This window comes from Xyrauchen texanus, chromosome 36 (genome assembly GCF_025860055.1).
Source record: "Xyrauchen texanus isolate HMW12.3.18 chromosome 36, RBS_HiC_50CHRs, whole genome shotgun sequence".
In the NCBI taxonomy this organism is placed as follows: Eukaryota; Metazoa; Chordata; class Actinopteri; order Cypriniformes; family Catostomidae; genus Xyrauchen; species Xyrauchen texanus.
Genome location: NC_068311.1, coordinates 15,230,109 through 15,242,126, shown reverse-complemented (window position 1 = coordinate 15,242,126; position 12,018 = coordinate 15,230,109). Strand labels below are relative to the sequence as shown.

General features: G+C 36.5%; 1 protein-coding gene across 2 annotated transcripts in view; it reads right to left on the bottom strand.

The window, feature by feature from the left end:
* Positions 1–12,018, bottom strand: part of rpa1 (replication protein A1) — a 47,855-nt gene that overhangs the window by 15,568 nt on the left and 20,269 nt on the right. For both annotated transcript variants that reach the window (XM_052107184.1, XM_052107185.1), the window contains exon 13: positions 8,537–8,666. In XM_052107184.1, the coding sequence (XP_051963144.1) occupies positions 8,537–8,666 (130 nt within the window). The remainder of the gene's footprint in view (positions 1–8,536; positions 8,667–12,018) is intronic.

Genomic DNA, 12,018 nt, shown 5'->3' with positions numbered 1-12,018 from the left:
CCAAATCCATACTAAAATATATATATAAAAAAATACATTTAAAAAAAGATGTAACGATACCAATGTTTCTGCAGTACTGTCAACTCAATCCCCACTGTCTGACTGACATTTCAGCGCATGTTCTGATACTCCTTTTACACGGAAACGGACAATTAAACAAATTAAATTGTGATATTTTTAAACCACACATGGATGAGATTTGATTGAATAAAAAGTCATAAAAATAGAGTCTGCATGTACTCCAGGCAGCAAAGTTAATATGTGAAGCTGCTCATATGCTCAAAATGACACATTTAAGAAGCATCGTGCGCTGTGCTTATAGTAGATGATGATGGAGCACTAATTCAATGTGACATGCAAAGCACCTGCAGACTATATATTTATCTAGTTAAATCACAGCATTTTGAGCTTCAATAATCATTCTGGACCATATAACCATCTTATCTGAAAGTGAGAAACAACTGTCAAAACCATAAGTCTTCACGTCAAAATAAAAGTTAACTTAAAAATAAGGGAATTAAGAAATTGAGACAACTATATTACTAGCATTTATTAAAACGTATTTTATTATAATTATGTTGAGCCCACAAGCAAGTACTGAATAAAGGTTTTATAATGTGATGTACTGTTGTGCAGCACTTTATTTGACAAAAATAAAACAACGTAGTGTTTGGGATTATGTTGTGAGGATCTTTACAAAAGTTAGGGTTAATAATAATATATAATTGCAATGGCAAGTAATTTTTCTATTTTCATTTGATTAAAGTTTGGATTTATTTGATTAGACACAATATTGATGAAACCGAATTAAACATGGAACATTAAAACATGGAATACAGAAGAAAAAATGAATAAACTCAAAGGAAATTTTATTAATGTTTACATGTATTTACACTGAAATGTAATTTAATGTTCAACAGCATACTATCAATTTTTTCTGTGATATCGACATTTTTATAGAGAATCGTGAAATTTTACTAGTATCTGTACAGACTACTGAAATGTTGGTATCGTGACAACACTACAACCTAATGTTAGTTTCCCCAATAAAGCTTTTTCAGCCATTTTGTCCTTGCCTGTTTTAACTTATCTGAAGGGTACTGCATATGTTTGTTTGCACAGTGATGCACCATTTCATTGTATAGTATTCCACAATATTATAATTTGTGCCAATTTTGCTGCATTGTTACCATTTAACTGCCTCTGTTATGTTTTGTCCTGTTTATGCTTTTTAATAAACAGAATTATTTAAAATTATAATTTTTTTGGACTGATCAAAAATTATAAAAAAAAAAAAAGAAAAGAATTGCACGCATCTTTAAAAAAAATATTTTCCCCACCCCTACTACTACAGCGAGACAGAGAAAGAGAAATTATAAATGTTTGCCCTAGTTACAGTATGCTGATGAGTGCACTAAAATGAGATTGTTCTTTGCGATGACCTACAGTGAGTTTAAAAATTCTTCCTTAGAAAATCAGGTGTTGATTCATATTTATGCCATAAAATCGACCCTTTATTGAAAAGCAAAAAAAGGCACTGTGCGCAGTAGATTTTCATCTCTCTTTAGACCATAATCTACACGGAGCCTCTGGCAAAGCCTTAACCCCACATTTTCTAAGGAAATTAGTTACGAAAACAAAAACAAATGGCAAAACGTGTTACTGCTGTAATTGATTTCTCTCTTCGCAGGTTTACTGCTGACCACTCAGTTGTTTTGCTTCGAGAATTTGACCCCAATTAAATTCTAGAAGGGCCAGAATTGATATTCCATGTCACTTCAAAGAAATAAAAAGCCTCCAGGAAACTGTGAACGACTGGCAGAAAGCTCAGAGAAAAAAGGCTTGCTATTCAATAAGTGTAATATCCCTGTAAATTACTGTAATTTCTCTTTGTGACACAAAAACCTCTGAAAGTTTCTGCAACTCTGAAATGCAATAATTAATCGAGTAAATACCTACGTAATTATCACATTCTCTTCCTTGATTAATGGGGTCATGACAGAGGGTGAAAAGCAGAATATTTTTTTCTTGTAGCCCATCACTGTGGTTAACAATTTAATTAACTTATAATTAATAACAATTAAGTTAACTTATTCTTTTACATGAGTTAGGGTTGTGTTTGGCTGTGCCTGAACTTACCTAGGTACTGTATAGTAGGGCATTTTTGACCAGAAGTTTCATTATGCTAATATGGCACTATGGGAAAGAAAACTGGGACACACATTTATGAAGAGAACAGTTAATTACAATTGGCTGTAAGCTTTTAGTGCCCTGACCTCATGTCCCAACAGAGCAGACAACGTGAAACCCAGACGAGAGCATGAGCGAATCACAAAGAGAATTATAAAGAGAGTTAATGTCCAGGTCAGTGTTCCGTTGGGGGCCAGGTATCAGGAAGGTTTTGAGGCTTGGCCACTTACTCTTAAAATCAAAAGAAACCAAGATGGAGGTAGGGAACAGGCAAAGACTGCAGGACTTAGCCATCACCCATAACAGATAAAGTCATACTTAAAAAGGAGTGCATGAAGGCTGATTGCTTTGTATTCATTTCCATACTCTCTTGATGTGTCTGTTTTATGGTTCTGTCCCAACCCATATTGCCCATCAAAACCATTAGGATAAAAGGTATGGACAATAGGGCTGCAAGTGTGGATTTAAAGTGGTTGTCCTCCTGCCGGCTCAGAAACATCCACAGTTCAGTAAGGGACTCTGCTTTTTCTCTTACTGTAGATACTTGTACAATAAATAGTAATCATTGCTTGTCTATTAACTCTTTCCCCGCCAGCGTTTTTAAAAAAAGTTGCCAGCCACCGCCAGGGTTTTTGACGATTTTCGCTAAACTTTAATGGCCTGCAGAATATTTTCTTCCATGAATATATGAAGATGCTATATATCAAAATAAAGATCTGAGCCTCTGCTTTTAGGCAAAACAAATGATTTTATTTTATCTTCATTTGTTCTTTTTTTATTGCCACTTGAACAGAGGTAGGTTTTGTCAAAAACAACATTTCGGACAAAAAGCTGAGAAAAAGGCATTTTTATCAAACAAGTGCTTTAGTATTAGTATGGTGTTCCACTTCACGTTTGAGACGATCGCAGTCTGTTTCTTTGATCAAAGAGTTGCGTACTCTTTCAAAACATGCGTGCGGGTCTTCCTTACCGTATACCACCTAAAACACAGATACCCGGAAAATTCCGTGTTTGGCGGGGAAGCGTTTTTTCATAAAACCCGGAAAATTCCGTGTTTGGCGGGGAAAGAGTTAAAGGAATAGTTATTGACTAAAAGTAATACACACGGCTCCTGAAAGTTAATATACTGATCAGCTGCAACATTAAAACCACCTGCCTAATATAATGTAGGTCCCTCTCATGATGCCAAAACAGCTCTGGACCATCAAGGCATGGACTCCACAAGACCTCTGAAGGTGTACTGTGGTATCTGGCACCAAGACATTAGCAGCAGATCCTTTAAGTTGCGAGGTGTGGCCACCATGGATCGGACCTGTTGGTCCAGTACATCCCTTAGATGCTCAAGCAGACTGAGATCAGGGGAATTTGGAGGCCAAGTCAACACCTTGAACTCTTTGTCATGTTCCTCAAACCATTCCTGAATAATTTTTGCATTGTTGCAAGGCGCATTATCCTGCTGAAAGAGGCCACTGGCATCAGGGAATACCGTTGCCATGAAGGGGTGCAAGTGGTCTGCAGCAACCTTTAAGTAGGAGCTACGGGTCAAAGTGACATCCACGTGAATGCCAGGACCCAAGGTTTCCCAGCAGAACATTGCCCAGAGCATCACACTGCCTCCGCAAGCCTGCCTTTTTCCCAAAGTGCATCCTTGCTGCCATCTCTTCCCCAGGTAAATATTTAATAATTACAGATGGAATTTTACACCAGACACTGAAATGTGGTGATTAGCACAATTAAAAGCTTAAAAAATAATGCATTATATCAGACTTATGTATCATGCATTCCAAATTAATTCACCATGTCTAACACATTGCTATAATCAATATTATCTTTACTATCAATCACGTTCACTTTCACATTCTTTCGTTTGTAGTGATTCACAATCTTTGTGCATATCGCCACCTACAGAACAGGGAGGAGAATTTATAGTAAAAAAGGACTTTAATATTAATGTATTTCTTTGTGTTTAGCAGAAGTCATACATATCTGGGATGGCATGAGGGTGAGAAAATTATAGAATTTCCATTTTTGGGTGAATTATCCCTTTAAGCACCGGAGGGGGTTTACATTTTACATTTACATTTATGCATTTGGCAGACGCTTTTATCCAAAGTGACTTACAGTGCACTTATTACAGGGACAATCCCCCCGGAGCAACCTGGAGTTAAGTGCCTTGCTCAAGTACACAATGGTAGTGGCTGTGGGGATCAAACCAACGAAATTCTGATTACCAGTTTACCAGTACTGTTGTTTAGACCAGTACTCCACCACATCTACAAGCAAGGGCTAACATGGACCAGCTAACCAGCCAATTGGTTAGCTGCCCCCCCGGATGATACAGCATTCAACTACAGTGTGCAATGCCGTAGGCTGTGTCCCTGTGCTAAATCATGCTTTCTAGTAAACATACTTCAAAGATTTACAATGCTGAGAAAACGGGAATTCCAGTTTTCTTTCTGCTTTAATAATGGTTGTCCAACTTGTATAAAAAAAAAAAGTCCTCTCATTTTTCATTCTCGTGATATTGTGAGGCTTCATTCAGCAGTCTCTCTGCAACCCCCTCCTCAATTCACAGTACTCCACGTGATAAGCTTGTAATTTCTTTTCTCTGGATATCCCCTCTTTAATATTGCCATCCAAACACAGATTCTCAACTCCCATCCCACAAGCTTAAATAAAAATGGCCTGTTAAGTAAAATTGTCAGCTCTAAAAAAAAAAAAAAATTTAATCTCTGGAAACGAAGACCTCCAATAAGACAATAATTAACAGTAAATTTCAGTACCACAGCAAAATCATACAATTGATCCAGTCTGTGAAAAATTTGTTTTATTAACTTCTTGCTGCTTCAATAGAGAACACTGCCACATACGTGTTAAAAAAACAGTTGAAAGTGGCAGATTTATTATGCATCTTATCTGTAGTATAATCTCTTGATTAATAGGCTCAGTAAATGAAGTCCTGCTAATCTTAATTTTTTATCTCAGTCCTGAATGTGAGTAATGCTTCAGCACACACTTTGGGTATTGCTCCTTCAAATGGAGAATACTGCCACATATGTAAATGGAAAAACAGAATAGAGCAGAGTTATTATGCATCTTATCTGTAGTATAATCTCTTGATTAATAGGCTCAGTAAATGAAGTCCTGCTAATCTCCATTTTTTAATCTCAGTGCTGAATGCAAGTAATGCTTAAGCAGACACTGGGCATTATATTGTGTGGTTAATGAATAGGGAGAGCTGTAACAATGTGGTTAAATGACTGTTTCCTTCTGTCTTTGGTTTTAGGACACGTGTCATGCAAGACCGACTGATTACAATTTATCAGAAGAAGAGACACGCAGAGACCTTGACAAGATGATGCTCCTCAAGGCATATTAAGAGTAACTTAATGGGGTCCTATACATGTTATATTATTTTATTTGACATTGATGTAAATTTTTAGCAACAAAAACAGACATAATTTTGTTTTAAATGACCATTTTCCATCCTCTCTCTGGGGTACCTTAATGTAAATTCCCTCTGCACATGGAATGAGCAACAGCACTTTGCTATTTTGCTACATACTATATATTAACTAACAGGTTTCTCTCGCTGGTATCCTTCATAGGGATATGCAGTGTTAGGTAGGGTTGTGCGATATGAAATATCTTCACACTATTTTTATAAACAAATTACTGCAATATCCGATAACATTGTAAATCCCCCAGAGCTGAGTTTATGTAAATTTATTACCTACCTCACACAAGTGATAAGACAAAAAGGATTTAAAATGTACACAAAAAACGAAAAAAAAAAAAAAAAAAATTTGATAAAAGCCTGCACCAAGCAGAAATTGCTTAACAACTTGCTTTCCCTGCAAGTGATTTTTTTCATGGAAATGCAAAAAATGTCCTACTCCCTGAAAGTAGCGTGTTCTCATAGTACTGCAAATTGAGGTATAATGCATTTTTATGCAATGTTAACAGTTGTCAGTTGAGGGTGTTATTTTACTGCTCTCAATAAATCTAATTTTGGTGTCTTTGTGGAGTTCAGGGTTTTGATAAAGGGGGGGGCAGCTCAGTCTCGTGAAAGTAGAAATGGCAAAAATCGTTACAGCACTTTTAATGTCTCATTTACATTTATGCATTTGGCAGACGCTTATATACCAAAGCAACTTAGAGCATTCAAGGTACCGATTCCAGAATTCGGAAGGTCCAAAAGCACATAAAGGCAGCATAAAAGTAATCCATATCTTTAACTCTTTCCCCGCCAGCGTTTTTAAAAAAAGTTGCCAGCCACCACCAGGGTTTTTGACGATTTTCGCTAAAATTTAATGGCCCGCAGAATATTTTCTTCCATGAATATATGAAGATGCTATATATCAAAATAAAGATCTGGGCCTCTGCTTTTAGGCAAAAAAAACGATTTTATTTTATCTTCATTTGTTCTTTTTTTATTGCAACTTGAACAGAGGTAGGTTTTGTCAAAAAACAACATTTCAGACAAAAAGCTGAGAAAAAGGCATGTTTATGTCTGATATTTTGAGCTTCTCATACTCCACTTCTTCATGTTTGAGACGATCGCAGTCTGTTTCTTTGATCAAAGAGTTGCGTACTCTTTCAAAACATGCGCAGGGGTCTTCCTTACCGTATAACACCTAAAACACGGAAACCCGGAAAATTCCGTGTTTGGCGGGGAAGCGTTTTTTCATAAAACCCGGAAAATTCCGTGTTTGGCGGGGAAAGAGTTAAAAGCAATACGATATGTGTGGGTGATAATCAATTGAAGTGCTTTTTTCTTCTTCTATAAATGTAAATTTTAACCAGTCCTTCCTATGCGTGTTCACCAGAGAACAGAGTTATTCTTTTTTAGATTTGCATCCATATGGGTAGGGCAGAGGAAGGAAGAAAAAAAAGGGATGGGTTAAAGCAAAGGAAAAGAATGAATAAATCATATTTGCACAACAGCCCAGTAGGTGGCTATATGCAACGAAGAATGCAAATCACCAAAGAACAGAAGAACTCGCCTGAACGTGCATACGAGTGTGTGAAAGTAGATTTATAGTAATAAAAGGACTTAAATATTCATATTGATTCTGAAGATATGGATTTAACCACTGGAGTCATGTGGATTACATTTATGCTGCCTTTATGTGCTCTTTGGAACTTCAAATGGTCTGGTCACCATTCACTTGAATTGCATGGACTTACAGAGCAGATATTTTCTTCTATAAATTGTTATTTTTGTTCAGCAGAAGATGTAGACCCTTAAATTATTACATTTCTAATATACGTGCTGTTTTTATCTAGTTGCTTAGCCATAGTATATTTGTTACAGCCCATGTCGGAGTCTGGAGCAGAGGTCGGTAACCGACAGTGCAATTTTGAATTTTTCTTGTTAATCACCGTGCCGATTAACCTTTCACTTGATTTAAACCAGTTAATTTTTGTTACCACATAAAGCACATTTGTAGTTAAGATTTTTGTCAATGTGTAAATGTGTTTTAAAAGTTTAAATTCACTTTTGAAAACTCTTCTATTTTGCTTCTAATTTAATACAGCTTATTTTTCATTACAAATTATATTATCAGCACAACAGTTTGAGTGTCAAATTTACCAAAACCTGTTGAACCATGTTATCCAGCTTGATTTGTGAAAGTTCCATAGAGCTTTTGAGTACTTCAATGGAAGTAAGGAAATCATGGTTAATTACATTTAACTGCTTATTTAATTAGTGGCATAAAAATTGTGTGGAATCTAAATTTTTTGTTATTCATTTTATGTAATAAAAAAATCCTGAAATTAAATTTTCCAGGTTTCATTTTGAATCAGAGATTTGAACTGCACTGTGTGTGTGTATGTGTTTGTTCTTTTCCCTTAATAATGTAGTTTTAGTTTGAAAAGTCATTGTGGTTTAAGTAACATGTATTCTGGGTTGGAAATCTCAAACATTGATTGTGTATCTTCTTTCTAACATCAATTGTTGTTTTGAAAGTTAAAAAGTTAAATAAAAATAAAATAAAAAAAAGTCAGCACCTCAAATGCACAGCAGCGGATGCAAAGCGTATGCATTTACATTGCATTTAATCCGTAATATATCACCAGTTGAATTATTTGATTTGTATCTAAAAACGTAAGTGTATGATTAATACTGGGCAAGTATTTTTTATATTTCGTAACTTCCCAGCACCATAGTTTGTCATATACCAATATTGGCGATCATATTCGGTCTATGACTGTTGCAATTGATATTATCAGATTTTCAATTACAGCCCTAGTGGTAGGTGTTATGTTTTGCCTCTCTTACACTATTTTCTTATGCGTTTTCTTTGCAGACAAAATCTATAATGAGAGCGAAGTGATATACCTTGTCTCCATGTCCCAAGTGCTCATTCTTCACTTCCGCCAGAGTCTTCCAATTTGTGTTTCCACCACCTCCTGGTCCTCTCATCTCAGTCATAGACTGTCCATCCATAGCATGTCCTTCCTTGTCATACCTGTACACAAAAACATACTCTTAGCCCATATTACTGTCAATCATCAAGAAATAATTAATAAAATAACACATCTGTTCTTCAGTACACAACGGCAACAGCTCATCTGTTCAGTCAGCTAAATAGCTGATATCTTAACTCCGAAAACAATAATGTGATCGGCACTAGCTAGGGAGATTCAATCTAAAAACAACAGCAGTTGTGACCGACAAGTCACTAGGGCTACTAGAAAAAGGAATCAACAGTGAAGGAATGGTTCAGGGAGATGGGGTCAGGGTTGCAACGGTGCAATCAGAAACCCATTTTCACTTGGTGCTCCAGAGTGTCTGGGAGGATGAAGAAGCAGGGAGGGGTTGTAGAAAGATAAAACAAAACCCACTCAGGTTGAAGCTGTGTATCTGAGGGATCAATACAGCATTTTAATCTACTGACCATAGGGCTGGGCAATGGAGGGGTAAGGAATGGTGGATCATTAAATACAAGGGTTCAGGGCTAGTTCTGGGAGGCATGACTAATTAAAAATATTCACGTTAATAGAGAAGCGTGTGGCCTCTGCTACTTGGGTTGTCAATTTTTCCTACTGAAAAATGTGTTTAATTCCATAGCACAGTGCCTAGTCTCTTACTTCCTCTCTGTTGATTTGTTACATCACTGTACTTATGTACTTCTGAAAATAATTCCCTAAATATAGCGCTAGTCGTGCGTTGCAGAGGATCAGCCTACTTCTGATTAAAAAACTTTTTTCCCCCTCCAGCTATTCCAAGAGCACGCTTCAATGAAAAGCGGATATACAGAAAAAGCAGCCCAAAAAAGTGCATCAAAAAGATGCCAACTTTGTGAGCAACTGATACTATACTGGAATAAAAGAAAGCAACTAATTGTGACTCTTGCTGATGAGTCACTGTAAGAATAAACAATGCAGCTGAATAAAACAAATGCTTCACATGGCAAGGTCCTGATGGTGTGCAGTAATTGGCTGACTGGGACGAATGTAAGGATGATGGCCAATGCCATCGAGGAAGGCAGAATGAACACAGGAGAAGCAAATTGAAAATGGCATGCGCTTTACAGCCGTGGAGTGACAGGCTGGAGCTCAGTGCCGCATGTCTGAACTGAGCAGAGCAGACAACAAGAGGAAAGAAGATAGATTGGGCAAAGAACAGACTGTCACAAGTCAGGAGGACATAAAACACTTATGACAAGAATAGGAGAGGGGAAAAATAAAGAATACATGTGCATCTATGACTGGGAGCCATCATAGATAATAGGTTTTGGTTAATTACTTGGAAAAAAAAAGGGAGAAAAAAAGCTTGATGGCTTTTTTAAGATGGTTGCCACTTACAAAAATAATAATAATTATATACAGTTGATGTCATAAGTTTACATACACCTTAGCCAAATACATTTAAACTCAGTTTTTCACAATTCCTGACATTTAATTGTAGAAAACATTTCCTGTCTTAGGTCAGTTAGGATCACTACTTTATTTTAAGAATGTGAAATGTCAGAATAATGGTAGAGAAAATTATTTATTTCAGCTTTTATTTCTTTCATCACATTCCCAGTGGGTCAAAAGTTTACTTACACTTTGTTAGTATTTGGTAACATTGCCTTTAAAGGGGTCATGACATGAGAAACCAAATTTGCCTTGATCTTTTGGTATATAAGAGGTCTTTGTATCATTAAAACGTCCTGCAAGTTTAATATTTTAAGACGTCCTCCCCATTCTAAACGAATCATTTATTTAATCAAGCTCAAAATACAGCTCGTTCTGGATTCATGGTTAGAAGTGACGTGTCGGTTAGAAGTGACGTAACAGCGTTTGCATATGACCGCCTCCAGCACAAGATAACTACGCTCTAAGCGCAAGACAACTACGCTCATTTCAGATCGCGTGCCTCACAAGTGTTCAGTTGATGGACAGCGAGCTCTGACAGAGACTACTTGTGCACAGGAAAATTACGATGCCACACAGATGTGCTGTTCCTGGCTGTGGTCAAACAAAACCTCTGAATAAGCTGCCGAAAGATCCAGACGTCAGGGAAAAATGGATGCAGTTTATTTTTTGCGGACGTTCCAGTCACGGCAGTGTTAACTTAAGCGTTTGTTCTGTACATTTTAAGGATGACTGTTTTGAGAACAAATCTCAATATGATGCTGGCTTTGCCAGAAAACTGTTGCTCAAAGATAAGTCCGTGCCGACTATTCTGGGAACAACGACGACGCAAACTGTAAGTAATCTATTTTAAACTTTAAACTACTTTTTAAAGCGCAATTTCATTCATTATGAATAATCACAGTGTTTTTACTTAGTTTATTTGCATATTGTTCTGGCTGGGGGCGTCAATAATTGATACATAGGCACTGACGTTAGCCAATCATAACAGTGGGCGTTAACACTGAAGTCTTAAATGGAAAACGCCCCCAAAACAGACTGTTTGAATCAGAGGATGAGAAACAGGGTGGGAAAAGGTCATAAATCACTAGATTTTAAAAGTTTTTCTTAAAAAAAAATATATTAATACTATAATTGCACCTAAGGGAACATAATAATACAATTAAAAAAACCATGTCATGACCCCTTTAAATTGTTTAACTTGGTCAACCATTTTGGGTAGCCTTCCACAAGCTTCTCACAATAAGTTGCTGGAATTTGGCCCATTCCTCCAGACAGAACTGGTTTAACTGAGTCAGGTTTGTAGGCCTCCTTGCTCGCACATGCTTTTTCAGTTCTGCCAACAAATTTTATATCAGATTGAGGTCAGGTCTTGGAGATGGCCAGTCCAATGCCACCATATTAATTTATTTCATTATAAAACTAAAATCTTTATAAAACATAAGTTTTTGAAATTGATGAATTGGACCAAATAATAAAAGCAGCCAATGAGTGCCCAACATAGATGAGAAGTCCAGGGTGATACCTCAAGAAGATGGTAGTGAAAATGTCAAGAGTACATGTCTGCAAATTCTAGAAAAAGGGTGACTTTGATGCTAAAAAAATAACATTGTTTGATTTTTATTATTTTTTTTGTCACAACATAATTCCCATAGTTATGTTATTCCATAGTTTTGATGACTTTACTATTATTCTAAAATGTGAAGAAAAAAAAAAAAGAAATTATAAAGAATGATTAAGTGTTTCAAAACATTTGACCGGTTGTGTATATAAATATTACACATACTGTATACAGTACACATCTGTATATCAGCCACAACATTAAATCCACCTGCCTAATATTGTGTAGGTCCTTCTCTTGATACCAAAACAGTAGCAACCTGCATCTCAGAATAGCATTCCGAGATGCTATTCTTCTTAACACAATCATACATTGCAGTTATCGGAGTTACCGTAGAC